The sequence below is a fragment of the Xyrauchen texanus genome, chromosome 25 (assembly GCF_025860055.1).
Source record: "Xyrauchen texanus isolate HMW12.3.18 chromosome 25, RBS_HiC_50CHRs, whole genome shotgun sequence".
Classification (NCBI taxonomy): Eukaryota; Metazoa; Chordata; class Actinopteri; order Cypriniformes; family Catostomidae; genus Xyrauchen; species Xyrauchen texanus.
Window position 1 is genome coordinate 22,888,960 of NC_068300.1, and position 19,411 is coordinate 22,908,370.

The 19,411-nt window shown below is 43.5% G+C and overlaps 1 protein-coding gene across 1 annotated transcript in view; it reads left to right on the forward strand.

Annotated features, from left to right (window-relative positions):
- The first annotated feature begins 1,520 nt into the window (after window positions 1-1,520).
- LOC127618817 (rap1 GTPase-activating protein 1-like) overlaps window positions 1,521-19,411 on the forward strand; it is a 130,355-nt gene continuing 112,464 nt past the window's right edge. Inside the window, exon 1 of the mRNA XM_052091451.1 lies at window positions 1,521-1,608. Within this exon, the coding sequence (XP_051947411.1) occupies window positions 1,565-1,608 (44 nt within the window). The 5' untranslated portion in view covers window positions 1,521-1,564. The remainder of the gene's footprint in view (window positions 1,609-19,411) is intronic.

Sequence of the window (19,411 nt, forward strand, 5' to 3'; positions counted from 1 at the left end):
AGGGACAATATCTATCGCGTCCTTTAATAGAAGGGAGGCGATTTCTTCGCGCAGGGAATGGGCATGTTGGCTGTGTTCTGCGGAAAAATGTACGCCCACGAAGGGGGACGGAGACCTGGCAAACTTAATTGTGTAACCAAGTCGAATGGTCCGGTGCAGCCAGCGTGACGGGTTGGGCAGTGAAAGCCACGCCACTAAACTCCGTGCTAGGGGCACCAAGGGGACGGGTTTTTTGGATGTACCCGGCGGGGCTTCACAGCGGTGCGGAACAGGTAACGTGGCGTCGGGAGGCAACGTGGCGTCCACTGCCACTGACAAGTAATCAGTCTCATGGCAACCAAAAGATTGTAAGATTGTACTTGGAAAGCCCTATCAAATGATCATTGCTAAATAAATAAATAAATAAAATATATATTTCTTCCTGAGCCTTTGGTGTTTTTTATTTTTCAGTCTTACCTCCAGGTATTATTGCTGTAGCAGACATCTGCTTGCTGGACATCTCATTCACAGGTAATGAGAGGGATTTCAAGGACATTATGAAGTAATTAGGTGATACTCTGCTTTAGCCTGTTTACAAAAGCACTGAATGAGGATATGAATGAGAAGTGGGTATCCACTGGTTACCGAGGTAACACGCACACACACACACACACACACACACACACACACACACACACACACACACACACACACACACACACACACACACACACATGTTGTGTTTCCATGTTTTATGGGGACTTTCCATAGACATAATGGTTTTTATACTGTACAAACTTTATATTCTATCCCCTAAACCTAACCCTACCCCTAAACCTAACCCTCACAGAAAACTTTCTGCATTTTTACATTTTCAAAAAACATAATTTAGTATGATTTATAAGCTGTTTTCCTCATGGGGACCGACAAAATGTCCCCACAAGGTCAAACATTTCGGGTTTTACTATCCTTATGGGGACATTTGGTCCCCACAAAGTGATAAATACACGCTCACACACACACACACACACACACACACACACACATGTTGGGTTTCCATGTTTTATGGGGACTTTCCATAGACATAATGGTTTTTATACTGTACAAACCTTATTCCATCCCCTAACCCTAAACCTACTCCTAAACCTAACCCTCACAGAAAAATTTCTGCATTTTTACATTTTCCAAAAACATAATTTGGTATGATTTATAAGCTGTTTTCCTCATGGGGACCGACAAAATGTCCCCACAACGTCAACAATTTTGAGTTTTACTATACTTAGGGGACATTTGGTCCCCACAAAGTGATAAATACATGCTTACACACACACAAACACACACACACTTATTTTCTAAGGAGGTGTAACAGGGAGAAAGAGAGTGAAAGAGAGAGACAGACGGAAGGAGGGAGTCAGGGGAGTGAATAGAAAGGACAGCATGCTGCATGTGTACAGTTACACACATGTGAAAATACACACACTCCCAGTTAGTCTAGAGAGACAGAGGCAGTGCTTCATTCACTCTGTCCCTGTAGAGTTCTCTCTGTCTCCCTCTCTTTTGCTCTGAGCTATATCCATTAACCAAGATGCCACAGAGAAAGAGGAGTTTCACTTTTGGAGCATATGGAGGGTAAGAAAAATCGCTGCTTACCAAACCATTTCACATTCACTTTAACCTATTGTCATTGTACTCTGTGCATCCATGTTGTGAAGCTGATAATAGATGCCTATCTGCTGGCATTTCAGCCACTGTGATTACGTGCTTAGTAGAGAGATGATTGCATGTTTGAATGCTAATGCAATGTAAAGAGAAGTACTATTGCTACAACCAGACCTGATTTCATCACCTGGTATTTATATAGTGAGAATGACAGGAAAACTCTGTCAGAGTTCGACGCATTACACCAGCTCTGGTGAACTGCTTTCCGGCAAGGGTAATCTGTTATTAAAGGCCATTATAGTGGAAAGTATAATTGAGTTTGGACTGAATTAGACACTGCGGTTTACTGAAGCAGACACACATCCAGGCAGAAAACTTAGGTCTGTGAACCAGCCAGAAAGCTTAACACAATCACAGGCTGTTTATGCTTTCAATCAGGCCTGGAGGATTCGATTAAGTTTCTGTTGGTATTTAATGCCCACAGACTCCTGTGAGATTCCATTTACTGTTAAAGGACACTGTCCACTCAACAGGTGCAAGGCTGCCATATTTCAGTTGTCTGCTGTCAAGGACAAAGTTATCTTTGCCTAGCTGATCTGATCGCTGGAATTCTGATGAAGGCACTGAAACTGTTCCACCAGGACTGTCCTAAAAATGGAGTTCCATTAACAAGGTTCGAGAGGAGCAAGTTCATTTAATCTGACCAATCACACTGCTAGAGTAAGCGTATATAAACAGCTGCTTACCTCTACGTGGCATTGAGTCTTCTGGCATGCTTCCCGCCCATTGCCCATGAACAGACCCGAGCGAGAGACTCGGATTGTCAGATGCAACTTTGCTGCAAAGCATTCGCCTTCATCAGAACAGCTCTTCCGTCTAAATCATCTTGTTTTTCAACAGAAGCTGCCGAAGCAGCTCATTTGTTTTTACAACATTGACTCCTAACACTTTAAGTGCTACTTTTTATTTTTTTTGTCTTTCTTTCTAATCTCTACGCGCCCAAGTAGATCATTGCATGAAGCTGCTTACATGTGAAACAGCTCCCTACGACTGTTCATATGTTCTCTTATCTAAACTTTCCACCTGGAGCAGTCTGTTGCGTGAAGCTGCTTATGCAAACTGGCTCGATTACATCTTTAATAGAATGCAAGGAAAACAAAGATTAACTATTTAATCCGATCATCATTCCAATGCTCCACAGCATTTCAATCTGGTTCTCCCGCACAGGTGATTCCTATCAGCCTCGCTACCTCACCTTTGTTTGTTCATAATGTTAATATGACTATCATGATTGTTCTCCCTTCGCTGTGTGATTTATTCCATTCAAAACACATGGGCAATCATGCAACAAGCGAACTCAATACAAACGACCGCTACTCTAATTACAACATCTTTTCAAATCAACGCAGACATATTAGCATGAGCTTGCTGCCACAGCAGTACCCGCTCTGACCATTCTACAGCTCACTACAGCTATACACTGCCTCTATCCGAACGAACACAAGCAGACGCGGTGTCAGACAATTTTGCCGGGGCTTCAGCCCCAAATGTTTTGAGTGTAGCCCCGAATGTATTTTGAATGAAGCAAATGAGGCTATGGGGATTTTTGCGAAAGCAGTCAGTGGGTAGCCAGGAACACTAGTTTTATCACACTGCACTTGTAACGAGAGCCAGCAGGTAGATAGCTGTGTAGTGTGTAAACCTCACTCTCCTGACCTCAAAAGGTGTAATATCGACTGATGCAACTTGTTAGCTCCTTGTTAGCGCATTCGCTTCTCACGCCGGAGACGTCAGTTCGAGTCCCGTTCGTAGCATACTTGTTTATCATGTGTTGTTTTCTCTAAGGATAACCAATGAGCATTAGCATAAGATGTATGTGACTTGTTTTGTGATATTAGTTTGTAGTAAATATACACTTTGATTTGATTAAATGGTTTTGTAGAGGGTAGCAAAGATGAGCTACAGACTGAGGAGCAGCATCAGCTGTGCCAGAATCAGGCATGGAAACTGGTAACAATTAATCAGTCACATTACTTTAAAGTTAAAAGTGAAACATTGTTTATCCCAATGCTCCTAATGATCCTAATGAATGGATTTTGATAGATGAACATTGAGAATTATATACAGTTCGATGCCATGGTGTGTCAATGAACTTAGACTAAAGTCATTCATGTATTGCTTTAACTTAGAATCTTATACATCATTTTGACTATTTATGTCAAAAAATATAAATTATTTATATTAAAAAAATGTTTTACCTCACTTTACTCACTATAATATAACTCTTTTGTGATGAAAATTCAAGAATCATGATAGATCTTAGGGCAATGCCACTGATCTGCTCTTCCCAATAAATTTTCTTCAATGGTATCAATTTGACATATGTAACTGATTTGCAATACATTATGTGCTGTATCTGTTCTTTTGCATCACAGATGATTCGAGGAGGAGAGAGAATGAGTTAGTCGAGGATAGTACTAGAGTGGAAGATTTAGGAACTGTAGAAACAGGCTCAGCAAGAGCAAAACTCAAAGAATACCCTCTCACCAGCTTTGGACTACAGAGAAGTGGTTGCTAGTATGACAATAAAATTGTCTGGGCTAAGCCCCAGATGTCCTTCAATGCTGGAAACGCCTCTGGACACAAGCCAAATTCACCTCCCCTGAGTATTTGAGCTTGCCTCTACGCGCAGCCCCGATAACTACTAAGCACTTCTACAAACTTCTACTCATCTCTAGGCTATAGACTAACTTAGTCTATAGTATAGAATAACATTACTTTCTCTCATCCCAAGCAGGACAAACGCTTCACGCAGGTAAAATCAATCCATAATTGTTATTATACAGACAAGTCCTCTCTCCTTTTGCCCGAATCATTTGATTACAAACTCTTAACAAGCTAGACCATAGATCCTAATTGCTACATGAATTTAAAAGAGCTAAACTAGCTGCCATAATCTTACACTCCACCCTAGTTTAAATTAATGGGTTTAAATCGATGTTGGATGATTCGGTTTTGCCCTTTGCTTTATATTCACAATATTTCAGTTTTTCTGTAGATTTTATTACAGGTCATCAAAATAAAGAAGTTGTTTTATTCACCACATTACAGAAAACGTCTCGGGTTATGACTATAACCCTTGTTCCCTGAGAAGGGAACGAGACACTGCGTCGTTGAAAACGACTCTTTGGGGAACGCTCCTTAGCGTGCGCCTCTGAATTATGAATGAAACTATTCCAATCTTGATTGGTGTTGCGTCATGACGTAACATGTGACGGCATAACCGGATGCATAAAAGTGACGCCGGTACACATACACATTAGCCTAGCGATGAAGCAAGCCGCTCTCAGGCCTTGAGGGGCGTGGCAGGACGACGCAGTGTCTCGTTCCCTTCTCAGGGAACAAGGGTTATAGTCATAACCCGAGACGTTCCCTTCCGAGGGAACTCGCACTGCGTCATTGAAAACGACTCTTTGGGGAACGAATGCCCACTAGGCCACGCACCAAAAAAAAGGCCTGCCCTAGGGTGAAACTGAACTCAGGCACTCAGCTACGACGAGAGCACACGTGCGCCAGGCGTACTAGGGAGGTGCAGACTGTAAAACCTGATGAAAGTGTGCGGGGTAGCCCAACCGGCTGCCTCACAGATCTCCTGGAGGGGTACTCCCGATAAGAGAGCCCTAGAGGACGCCATGCCTCTAGTTGAATGAGCCCTCACGGCCAAAGGTGAAGGCAAATTGCGCACCTTGTAGGCCGAGATAATAGCCTGAACAATCCAATTACTAATGGTTTGTTTCGAGGCAGGGAGCCCCTTCTTAGGTGACCCAAAACACACTAACAGTTGGTCCGACCTCCTCCAAGAAGAGGACCTCTCGAGGTAAACACTCAAAGCTCTGACAGGGCAGAGCAAATGGAGCCTCTCTTCTTCTGCCGACACATGAGGTGGAGGATAAAAAGCCTGCAGGACCGTAGACCGTGCAGTGTTAGACGGCACCTTAGGCACATAGCCAGGTCTCGGGTGTAAAATGGCTTTAACTCCGCCAGGGGCAAACACCAAGCAAGCTGGCGTCACTGCCAGGGCTTGAAGATCACCCACCCTCTTTAGAGAGGTAATAGCTAAGAGAAAAGCCATCTTGAACGTCAGGTCCTTGGGCGAAGCCGACTGAAGGGGTTCGAAGGGGGCCAGGGATAACCCTTCGAGAACCACCGCCAGGTCCCAGGCAGGAACCCTGGACCTGGTTGTCAGTCTCATCCTCCATGTACCACGGAGAAAACGAATGACCAGCTGGTGCCTCCCCAGAGGCCCATCACTCAGTGGTGCATGGAACGCCGAAATGGCAGCCACGTACACCTTAAGTGTGGAAGGGAGAGACCCGCAGAGAAACGATCTTGAAGAAACTCCAGAACTGAAGCCACCGGGCAGTTAACTGGATCTAATTCATGTTCTCTACACCAAGTGGAGAACACATTCCACTTGAGGCCATATAATCTCCTAGTAGACGGAGCCCTAGAGCTAAGTATGGTTTCAACCACCCCGCTGATAGACCAGCATTTAGGTACTGAACCCCCTCAGGGGCCAGACCCACAGTTTCCACAGCTCTGGACGAGGGTGGAAGACTGTGCCCCCGCCTGAGACAACAGATCCCTCCTCAGAGGAATCTGCCATGGCGGAGCTATCAGGAGTGAAATTATGTCTGAGAACCATACTCGGGCCGGCCACATGGGGGCAACCAGGAGTAGACTGATGCCCTCTTGGCGGACCCTTTCCAGGACTCCCGGGAGCAGAGCGATCGGGGAAATGCGTACAGGCGAAGCCTCGGCCAAGCCTGTACCATGGCGTCCAACCCCAGTGGGGCTGGATGTGAGAGGGAGAACCAAAGTGGACAGTGGGACGTCTCTCGAGACGCGAATAGATCCACTTCTGATGGTCCAAATTTGTCCCATATCAACTTCACCACCTCTGGATGAAGTCTCCATTCCCCGGGCCTCAGCCCCTGCCTCGACAGGATGTCTGCTCCCTGATTCTGAACCCCGGAATATACATGCTCTGATAGACAGTATTTTCCCTTGGGACCAAAGAATTATCTGATGCGCCAGTCTGCACAGAGGGCGCGATCTGAGTCCTCCTTGTCGGTTCAGATAAGCTACCACTGATGTATTGTCCGAACGTACTAGGACATGGTAACCTTTGATGTCTGGAAGGAAGCTCCTCAGAGCCCTGAACACAGCCAACATCTCTAGACAGTTTATGTGCCAAGAATGATGATGGTCCTGCCACAGACCCCTGGCAAAGCGGCCGTCCATGACCGCGCCCCAGCCAGTGAGGGAGGCGTCTGTCGAAACGGTTTTCCGGCGACATGACGCTCCCAACACTGGCTCTAGGGACAGGAACCAAGGTTTCTTCCATATTAGCAGAGAACGAAGGCATCTGCGCGTTACTCTGATTATACTGAAATGGATTCCCCTTGGGGAAAACACCTTGGCTTTCAGCCACCACTGGAGGGGCCTCATGTGTAGAAGGCCCAAAGGTATCAAGTTGGATGCCGCTGCCATGAGGCCCAGCAGTCTTTGAAACTGCTTTACAGTGATGGCCTGGCCTAGTTTTAACCCGGACACCATCGCCAGAACGGACTCGATACGTGCAGGAGACATGCGTGCCTGCATCGTAACCGAGTCCCACACAACACCCAGAAACGTTGTGCACTGGGATGGTTGTAACACACTCTTTTGTGTTGAGTCTCAACCCCAAACTTCGAATATGGCCAAGGATCGACATCTCGATGCCGAACCTCCATTTCTCGAGACTGGGCCAGAATGAGCCAGTCATCGATAAAATTCAGTATGCGGATGCCCTGAAGTCTCAGAGGAGCAGGAGCTGCATCCATACATTTGGTGAATGTGCGGGAGAGAGTGCTAGGCCGAACGGAAGAACCCGATATTGGTAAGCTTCGCCCAAAGCGAACCTCAGGAACCTCCTGTGACATGGAAGGATGGGTACATGAAAATAGGCGTCTTTTAGATCTATCGTGACAAACCAGTCCTCGGATCTGATCTGACTCACGATGACAGGAATGGTAAGCATTTTGAACCTGAACCTCCTCAAAGGCCGGTTCAAAACTCTGAGATCTAAAATCGGCCTCAACCCCCCATCCTTTTTTTTTTTTTTTTTTTTTTGGAACTATAAAGTACCGGCTGTAAAGACCGGACTCCCTGTCTGAATGAGGAACACATTCTATGGCCTCCTTCAGCAGCAGAGATTGCAGAGATTGCACTACCACCTCGGTAGGACCTCTTTCCCGAAGCTTCCACTAAGGGAACCAGCCTCTCGAGGCTGGTCTCGGGTGTTTTTCAAGCACTGTTCTCGACTTCCTGAAGCGAAAGACCGGCAGGATTTAGTCGATACGGTTTCTGTGACCACCACTGATGCTTGTTTTTTTATTTTTTGACACGAACGGCACGGTGTGCGTTCGCTGGAAATTGATGTGGCCCGAAGCGTCAGAGACGGCGGGAACCGACACCGATTTCCTGAGGACTCCGCTGCGAGAGCAACCTCGGTTGCTCTGCAGCGGGGACAGCCCTCCGAGGTTCTACCACCTCGGTAGGACCTCTTTCCTGAAGCTTCAACTAAGGGAACCAGCCTCTCGAGGCTGGTCTCGGTGTTTTTCGAGCACTGTTCCCGACTTCCTGAAGCGGAAACCGGCAGGATTTAGTCGATACGGTTCTTGTGACCACAATTGATGCTTGTTGTTTTTTATTTTATTTTATTTATTTATTTATTTATTTTTTTACACGAACGTTCAGCTGTGCGTTCGCTGGAAATTGATGTGGCCCGAAGCGTCAGAGACGGCGGAAACCAACACCGATTGTGTGCGGCCATGTAAGCCCTACTTATTAAAGCAGATGTATCTCTGCAGGGCTTACTAGGCAGCGCCGGGTTTTAGCCCATATACCGTGCCCCAAAACATCATCTGTAATCAAACACTGGGGCTGGAGATACGGGACGAATGCGGTTTACCCCACGATCTCGTTTTAGATATCTTTGTGGAGATCGGGGAAAAACGGCAAACCCCGGCGCTGAGTTTGTGATCTGTGCCGCAGGAAACGCACGTCTAATTGCTTTCAACTTGCGTTCCCTGCTCATTTTGTGGCCAGCTGATATTACGTCTGGCCACGGCACGCGTCACAACCTCAATCAGCTCCTCATAAGCTTGGCCAAAAACTGGCGTGCTTGGCTCACGGTCGTCCGCATCAATGCTGAGCATATCCACTTCCTCGGAAGCAGTGAGCTCAAGCAAGGGGACCTGATCATGGGCAGAAGAAGCCGCGACGCGGGCTTCTGCACCACTCACAGTAGGCTCGGGATCCTCAAACGAAGAATGAGAACGTGCCGCAGCAGTCTCATTCTCATCTGCAAAATCCCGCTGCGAACCCCGCGATTTCAATCGCCGCGCTGCCTCAACAGACGCGGGACCAAAACCGTGGGGAACGCGAGCCTGACCGTGCTCATCGAAGCACGCCAACCGGGAGCGCAGCACTCTCATGGGTAGTGCTTCACAACTTTCACAGGCAGATCCCTCGAGAGCTGCCTGTGCGTGCTGTGCTCCCAAACAGTTCACACATAAAGCGTGCGAGCTGTGTCACACACACAGCTGAAATGCTCTCACACACACAACTGAAATGCTCTCACACACACAACTGAAATGCTCTCACACACACAACTGAAATGCTTGCATACAACATACTGAAATGCTTGCATACAACATACTGAAATGCTTTTCAGTTGTGTGTGTGAGAGTGTAATCATTTTAGTTGTATGTATGAGAGCATTTCACTTGTGTGTGTGAGTGCGTTTCAGTTGTGTGTGTGAGCGCATTTCAGTTGTGTGTGTGAGAGCGCGTTTCAGTTGTGTGTGTGAGAGCATTTCAGTTGTGTGTGTGAGAGCATTTCAGTTGTGTGTGTGAGAGCATTTCAGTTGTGTGTGTGAGAGCATTTCAGTTGTGTGTGTGAGAGCGTTTCAGTTGCGTGTGTGTGAGCGTTTCAGTTGCGTGTGAGAGCATTTCAGTTGCGTGTGTGAGAGCGTTTCAGTTGCGTGTGTGAGAGCGTTTCAGTTGCGTGTGTGAGAGCATTTCAGTTGCGTGTGTGAGAGCATTTCAGTTGCGTGTGTGAGAGCATTTCAGTTGCGTGTGTGAGAGCATTTCAGTTGTGTGTGTGAGAGCGTTTCAGTTGCGTGTGTGAGAGCATTTCAGTTGTGTGTGTGAGAGCGTTTCAGTTGCGTGTGTGTGAGCATTTCAGTTGCGTGTGTGAGAGCGTTTCAGTTGCGTGTGTGAGAGCGTTTCAGTTGCGTGTGTGAGAGCATTTCAGTTGTGTGTGTGAGAGCGTTTCAGTTGTGTGTGTGTGAGCATTTCAGTTGCGTGTGTGAGAGCGTTTCAGTTGCGTGTGTGAGAGCGTTTCAGTTGCGTGTGTGAGAGCATTTCAGTTGTGTGTGTGAGAGCATTTCAGTTGAGTGTGTGAGAGCATTTCAGTTGTGTGTGTGTGAGCATTTCAGTTGTGTGAGTGTGAGCATTTCAGCTGTGTGTGTGAGCGTAATATTTTCAGTTGTATGTATGAGAGCGTTTCAGTTGTGTTTGTAAAAGCATTTCACTTGTATGTGTGTGAGCATTTCACTATAGTATGTGAATGAATTTGGTTTCATATGTGTATGTGAGAGGAAAAGTACATGTATGTGCATGGTAATTCTGAATAATGTCCCTAGGGGCACCTCATATTTGGAATCCAACTCTCAGACACAAACTCCAAATGATTTCATACATCCTTGTCAAAATGAGAAGAGTTGCTCCGTGCCAATAATACAGAGTTCATGAAATTTCTCTCATTACGTTGGAAAACAATATACAAATCTCCAAACCATACACTTAAGTTAAATAAACATCAGAATACAGTATTTATCTGGGTATTTACTTTCAGGTGCCTTCTAATTCCATGACAAACCAACTTTAAATGATGTAGTATGTATGCACACGTAAGCATATTCCTGACATCACTTTACATAGTTGTTTGCTAGATTAAATATCAAAAACACAAGTTTAAGGCATCCGCAGATGCTACGTTTACCACGTTACCATGTTTACTATTGGATCAATACATCCCTAAGCAGCACAATCGTGCTGTCCAGGTGCTGCAACTGCAGCGTATTTCGACTATACCTCCCACTACACTGCAAACAGCGCAATGCGCTGTCCAAGCACTGGAACTGTGGCATCATTTTCGGGCCATGCGACAAACTCTCACTACACTGCATGCAACGTGCTATCCAAGCACTGCAACTGTGGTGTCATTCAGGCCATGTGACAAACTTCCACTACACTGCAAACAACGCAATGTGTCTTTCAAGTACCACAACCGCGGCACCTCTTTCAGGCCATGCTTGTAAGCTTCTACGGCCCAGTAACCCATATTATGCCACTCATACCAAACAACCCATTACCCACCTGGTGATTGACAACAATCGAGCCATCTTAAGTCTCCTCTAGACAGCTCACCACAAGCCTGCATCTCCGCATCAATCAATGTAATTCGAATATAGCCTACTCTACACCCTCAAGTCGAATGCCGTGCTTGACGACTCAACCCATTCGTATTGCTGAGCGAGTTCTCGTTTAAATGCAGCACATACTTTTCACATGTAAACACGGGCTCTTCCTGTTAAACACCATTTGGTCCTGTGCTCAAAGATTCAGCCTGTTCATTTTGTAAAGGCACAAGCAAACATGTATCCCCACTTTGCTTCACATATGTTCCATACATTTAACCTAGCAAACAATTACGTTTAAGGCATCTGCAGATGCCACATCTACTATGTCTCTCTCAACAAGCATTTGTTCAAGTGTGTTCGAAGGTGTCTTGCAAGTCTCGAGCCTCAAGCCCTTTTCCCCAGAAAGCAAGCCCTTTTCCCCAGACTGCAAGCCACACACGTTTACTCTGTCCTCAATGCAGGATTACATTAACTTGCAAACTACTGAATAGATAAACTACCAGTCAAAAGTTAGGACAGACATGGCTGAATTTATGTTTCTCATGATCTTAAAGACCCTGTGTTGCAAAAGGTTATTCTTAAAAGGATAGTTCCCCCCATAATGCAAGCACTGTCATCATTTGCTCACCCCTATGTTGTTCTAAACTCTTACAGTATGACTCTTTCTTCGTTGGAACACAAAAGGAGATTTTAGCCTCAGGAACCTTTCACTTTAATTTTATGGGAAAAAAAGATGCAATGGAAGTTAATGGTGACTGAGGATAACATTCTGCCTAACATCTCCTTTTGTGTTCCACAAAAAAAAGTCAAATGGGGTTTGTTTTGTTTTGTTTTGGATAGTGAAGGAAAAGCATATACTCAAACTCCTTCAAAACTGTTGGAAAAAATATATTTATGTTATTTCATAGTTTCGAAGACTTTACTACAGTTTTAAAATGTGGAACATAGTAAATAATATATTTTTTTTCTCCATACATTTGACCGTGTACTGTATGTTGAACACGAAAAGGCAGATCGAACTTGAGTGTGCTTCACTGCTCAGGCATTTTTCAGTGACTTAAGGAAGGAAATTATCTGTATTGTATCATTTCATTTTTTTTATTTAGCATGGCGAATTTTTCCTTCTGCGTTTTGACATTTGCTTGGTACTGGTGATTGCGGCATCTAAAAGCCAATTGTGAAAATTACTCTGAGTGTAGAGAACACTACGCAGATGCGAACAGATTTGCTTGCAGGTGATTGTTGTTTATGTGGTCTCACATTAACCTTTTTTTAAATATAATAGAATCTTTGTTTATAACCACACAATCAGGTTCAGTGGAATTTATTTCCTTGATTTTCTCCTGATGTCACCATAGAACAGTGGCATGAACTTATTATAGGGACAGTCAACCTGGAGCAACCTGGGGATTACCTTGCTCCGGACTGATCATGCTGTGAATTTGGCTACAAGAAGTCAAAAGTTCTACAACTTGTGGTCTTTTCTTAATGAAATTCGAACTACTGCCACAGTGGCTGAAGTGTTGTTGACTAGTTTCCCGGGTTTTAACTTTCCCAAGTTTTAGATGTAATACAGTCAACAGGAATGCATTTTTTATGTACTCTACCCCTAACATAAAAGCCAACCCTAAATCTAACCAACAGGTCACCATTGTTTATCTGAACGCGATTACTTTCCTTATTCCCATGAGACCTGAACCTGTTACTCAAAGATTGCTCATGCAATCAATAGCGTCACATGGAAAGGTAAACATGTGAATTGATGCAAAAATGTGCGATGGGGTATGTCGCTTGCCAGTAATTCGACAGAATGAGGTTGCAGAGTACATGAAAATTCGGAAGCAGCATGTCAATTTTCTATGTGATCATGTTGCTTGCTCAAGGGATCAATAGTAATGACTTGCTTCTTGTGAGAACCTTTCGTTTACTATCTCTGAGTCTACCACTACACTACACCACCCAAAAAGGGCTGAGCAAACTTTGTACGTAATCTGTTATATTAACTCATAAGCCATAACCATCCCCATCTTGATGAAACAAAGCATTTATTTCAGAGTTGCACAACTTATAGCCTTTTTGTCAATTATATGAGGGCAATAAGGATGTGATTATGTAGGTGTCTGCAGACACATGATGAAGTCTGGATGTGAATCTCAATGTAGTCAGTGGTTTTCTAATGTTGCTTTGTTAGCCCATCTCTCTAGCCTCATGAACTCGTAATGGAGTCTAATGATAATGAGCAGACCCAGGCTGTCACGGATCATGAAATGCTTTTTCTCTATTTGTCTTTCTCTCTCACACACACACTTTCGGGAAAATATTTGCATGGCTCCTGTGTTGAGTCATGGGGGCTGGAAGATGGTTCTGGACTCATACCAGACCTCTGTGTACAGTAACGTCCTCAATGGCAGCTGAAAAAAATAAAATGCCAGCACTGAGTGAACCCTGTTTAGAAACAGCCATGTGGAAAAGTCCTTGTTGTTTTGCGACCAATCTTGCAGAACGCTTGTTTTTGGAGTTCAGCAGATTCTTTATGCACAATTCCAATGTTCCTTGCTCAGTAGTGGGACAAAGAGTGGGACATGGAGTGAGCAGTAAAGTACCTTGTGTTTCTAATTCAAAAGGAAATTGTCCTTTATTCATGCACTTTTCATCCTTTGATACTTCGATGTTGATCACAATACAATAATATTGCATTTCTTTTAGTGTGCAGTTATTCTAATGTGCGAGATTTCAATGTTTTACTCATTTCTCATTCATTTTTATTGGACTTGTGATTTTTATTGTGCTGAACTTCCTACTTTACTTCATTATTCTGTCATTACAAACTGCCATTGAAATAGTGTAGAGTGTATGCACCTCAGTGTTACTTAAAAAAAAAATATGTGAACGAAGAGCGTACCTTTTATGTTTAGCATGTAGTTCAAAACAATGATGTTGCAATCTTTTATTCTCTGGCATGGGACAGTGCATTTCCATTATATTAGTCTCTTCCATACTAAATTAGCTTTCTTTGACCCCCTGAGACCCCCGCATGACTGCTTCGTGCTTTTTCCATTCCCTTTTTTGATTGGTAACTAGTAACACCTAATAAACAAGCAAAAAATACATTAATAAATAAATAATAAAAAGTAAATAAATGGAAAAATAAAGATAAAAAAAAAACAACGGGACTGAGTTGTTTTTATCATATTTTTTATGTTTACAGGAATGTTGGTTATTTGTGTTTTTGAGACTTTACAGACATTACATCTGATTTTCTGTAAAGCTGAATAAATAATTATAATTATAATCGTCATTCAATCACTGCCAACCACAGAAATTCTGAATCTATGCACTGATTACAATTGTCCCAAACATGTTAAGTGGCCCAAACATTATCTACTGCCTGAAACTGAACTTTTGGTCAGATTTTAGGATTGAATGCACTTAGTTAGCTGCATAGAAAGCTATCGGATGCTCCTTTGCTCTCTATTTATATAAAGCCTCTGAAAGCAAAATGTTTCAGCTTTTGTATGGACCTATTTGTTCTTTGTATGAAAATGCACAGTAAATGTACACTCACCTAAAGGATTATTAGGAACACCTGTTCAAGTTCTCATTAATGCAATTATCTAATCAACCAATCACATGGCAGTTGCTTTAATGCATTTAGGGGTGTGGTCCTGGTCAAGACAATCTCCTGAACTCCAAACTGAATGTCAGAATGGGAAAGAAAGGTGATTTAAGCAATATTGAGCGTGGCATGGTTGTTGGTGCCAGATGGGCCGGTCTGAGTATTTCACAATCTGCTCAGTTACTGGGATTTTCACACACAACCATTTCTAGGGTTTACAAAGAATGGTGTGAAAAGGAAAAACATCCAGTATGCGGCAGTCCTGTGGGCTTAAAATGCCTTGTTGATGCTAGAGGTCAGAGGAGAATGGGCCGACTGATTCAAGCTGATAGAAGAGCAACTTTGCCTGAAATAACCACTGCTACAACCGAGGTATGCAGCAAAGCATTTGTGAAGCCACAACACCCACAACCTTGAGGCGGATGGGCTACAACAGCAGAAGACCCCACCGGGTACCACTCATCTCCACTACAAATAGGAAAAAGAGGCTACAATTTGCAAGAGCTCACCAAAATTGGACAGTTGAAGACTGGAAAAATGTTGCCTGGTCTGATGAGTCTCGATTTCTGTTGAGACATTCAGATGGTAGAGTCAGAATTTGGCATAAACAGAATGAGAACATGGATCCATCATGCCTTGTTACCACTGTGCAGGCTGGTGGTGGTGTAATGGTGTGGGGGATGTTTTCTTGGCACACTTTAGGCCTCTTAGTGCCAATTGGGCATCGTTTAAATGCCACGGCCTACCTGAGCATTGTTTCTGACCATGTCCATCCCTTTATGGCCACCATGTACCCATCCTCTGATGGCTACTTCCAGCAGGATAATGCACCATGTCACAAAGCTCGAATCATTTCAAATTGGTTTCTTGAACATGACAATGAGTTCACTGTACTAAAATGGCCCCCACAGTCACCAGATCTCAACCCAATCTTTGGGATGTGGTGGAACGGGAGCTTCGTGCCCTGGATGTGCATCCCACAAATCTCCATCAACTGCAAGATGCTATCCTATCAATATGGGCCAACATTTCTAAAGAATGCTTTCAGCACCTTGTTGAATCAATGCCACGTAGAATTAAGGCAGTTCTGAAGGCGAAAGGGGGTCAAACACAGTATTAGTATGGTGTTCCTAATAATCCTTTAGGTGAGTGTATAGGAATGCATTAACTAATGTTAATGAATAAAATCGTGTGTGTGAATGGGGGGATGAGACGCAGTGTAAAGCACTTTGAATACCACTAAGGTTAAAAAGGCACTATATAAGTGCAGACCAGACCACTGATACAATTTTGTGAGGTAAAATGTCGCAATAATTATAATTATTGATTTTCCCCTTCAAGCCTCCCTCACTCCTCGTTTGTATTGTTAGTTTTCATTTAACACAAATATTGTTTTTAACAAGCAAATTTTTCTTTAAATTAAAAAGATTAAATCCATTTTTTTTTAATTGCTTGTCAGCAAAAGGTTTTTAATCCTGTCTTGTTTACTTTTCTGCACCGATGAGTGCACTGAGTGGCATTTTAAAGAGGCCTCTGAACCTTTTTTATTAGGTTTTTAGTTTGAATTACAAAGACTCTGTGTATACCTCTCAAGAGTCTGTGACCACTCATTCACTGCTCTCAGAAAGGCTGCTAAACCAACACTAACTCTTCTGTCCTTCATCTGATTCAAATTTACCATCATGCTCACGTACTATATTGAAGGCCTGACTGAAGTTGACCGAATTAATTTCAGTGTTATTTCATCAAACAAATACCGTTGATTAGTTTAGAAGGGCAGCTGTTAGATACACATCCTTTACTCACATAGAGGGTTTTTAAAGGCATAGTTCACACAAAAATGAAAATTCAGTCATCATTCCCTTACCCCGATGTCTTCTAAACCTGTTTGACTTTCTTTCATCCATGAAGCACAAGTGAGAGCTATCTCTTTTTGCATTCCAAGAAAGGAATTTATATGCAACAACATGAAAGTATGTAAATGACGAAAAAAAAAAAATATTAAAAAATTTAAAGATTCTCAAGTGAATAATTGCACGTATCCATTTTTTACAGTGTATTCCACAGTCAAATTACAAATTGTCCCAGCCCTGGCTGTCACATGTAGGATGCATTCCAGCCTTTTGTATTACATGACTGGTGGTGGTGCTGTTTTAATGGGTGTCTGCACCTGTGCTGTTCTGTATTTACAAATGTGGACATCACATATAGGAGACACACTTCTCCTGATACCTGAAGAACTACAGGACGGTTTGAATTTTTCAAGGCACCAGAATGTATTCATCTCTCTGTCACATTGTAGACTTGGACTGGTACCCTTGCACGTACAATACAATATACTATATCTACTGTACTGTGAAATCAATTCACACACTCTTATTTTACTCTCTGTCAATGGCTGCTTTTAGATGTTGTATATAACTTCACCGTGTGGAATCAGAGGTTTATGCTGCATATTATTATTTACTGTATTATTCCATGGTCTGTTCTAATACTAGATTCTGATTGGCTGGAATGCATGCAGTTCAAACCGTTGAATGCACAGGTAGTTCCAGTCAGTTTTAATCACCATTCGTTATTAATGTGCTGTTTGTAGCCATAGTAATATAACATTACAGAGTGAACTATAGCAAATGAAATCATTCACTCCCACATCTCTGACTCAAATGCTGAAGGAGAATCACTGCTGTTTACAAAACACAGGTGAATGTGCTTTGCGGTGAAGCGTTACCATGTAGGCTAAGATTGCAATTTCAGTAATTCAATCAATTGTGCAGCCTTGATGGATTCCATGCTGATGTTTCAGAGGTCCAAATCTGCAGGTTCCAGAAGGTGTTTTGAATGGGTTTCCCCTTATTATACAGTAAGTGCTACTTTTACTTTCACTGCCACATTTGTAACATTGGTTTTTCCACATTAATGTGAAAATGGCAATGAATAAAAATTTAATAACACATTTTCTCTGGAGTGCCAACCCCTCTACATTCTGTGGATTTTATTATTTCTGGATTGTGCATTTAAATTCACAGATTTGACCAAGTGTGTGGTCGCACTACTTTTTCTCTGCATCTGATTTAGAACAATTGGAGCTGCAAGAAATATATTCCAGCAGTAACTAATCAATTCTGGCAAGTGACAATGATATGAGCGGGATAATCCATGGCTAGGTATACATTAAATGATTTTAAATGCACTTTGCGTCGGGTGGTTCTTCGCCTCCATGTCGTGCATTTAAAATAATTTAATGCATACCTAGCAGTGGATTATCCATTACGTATTTCCAGTGGAGGCCATTCAGAAGACTTTTACTGTGGTTTTATGGTTATTTTTTTAACTTGAGAGACGTTTTTATGTGTTCCGCATAAGAAAGAAAGTCATACGGGTATGGAGCGTTCTAATTTAGAGTGAGTAAATAATGACAGAATTTTCACTTTGGTTGAACTATTCCTTTAATACGTCCTTTCTATGTTTTAGATAATGTGTCTCACTCTCTACAAAACTTTAGCTTTTTTATATAGTCTAAATGCTCTGTGATCAGACTTTAATATTAAGAAATGGTTTCAACAACATTAATTATTTAAATGTTGTTTGCTTGAATATTGTACCTCTGCATTTCAGACATGAGAAATTGATGGGTGTTTATGTAATGCTCTTGTTATGGTACATACATTGTATTGGCAGTGACTGCAGGGCTGCAAGTCATGTTCCCCAGTCAGCAGGTGTAACGGCTTCCTTTTTTAAACACTTACAGACATAATTGTATCTACCAACACCAACTGTTTTCCCACAAGACATTTACAACATTTCTGAAAGAGAATGCTATGCTGAGTTACAGAATTAACGAACAGAATTTGCATGTCCCTTCCCCAGACATACGGGAATAAAAGGAGGGAATTGTGCATCTATTAGTGGATGACTCTTGTTCTCATTGCGAGAACTTGACCATAGCATCGTTGTGGTCACTGCTTTCCTTTCTAAAAGGAAACGTCACTCCAGCCATCCCCCTCGTTGCACCTTCTTCCCACGGGATTGAGGTTGATGATGGAGGGGTTTTGGGGACTTCAGCGGTACAGCCCCATGAACCTCCCCCCAGCACGCTCGATTGCTTCTGTCAGAGCCCGATGCAACACTGGCTCGCCTCACGGCCAATCTGAGTTCACTTTCAGACCTCCCCAGGTGGATGATGATGCCGCTGCTGCATTGGAGAGCGGTGCGGCATCTGATGCAGAGGAATCTTCTGGGCTGCCACCTTCTGGTCTGCCCACCCAGTCTGAGGCTGATGCATAGATGTCCGACATGCTTGCGTTGTGAGTGTGGGGCTGGACTGGAACCCTCCGTCCTCCCCTGAGCTCATCCGCTCTCACTACCCTCGACGATGGGGCGGCCCACGGGTACTTGGAGGTTCCCCAGGTGGACAAAGCGCGGCCACTTGCCGGAAACGTCCTGCACTTCCCTCCAAGGCCTGTAGGATGACGTTGTCCCTGACGGCTAAAGCCTACAAAGCCTCCGGACAGGCCGCCTCAGCCTTGCATGCTATGGCCCTCCTGCAAGTCCACCAGGCCAAAGGACTGAAATATCTGCACTTGGGTAGTCCTGATCCTGATGTGCTGCAGGAACTGTGCTCC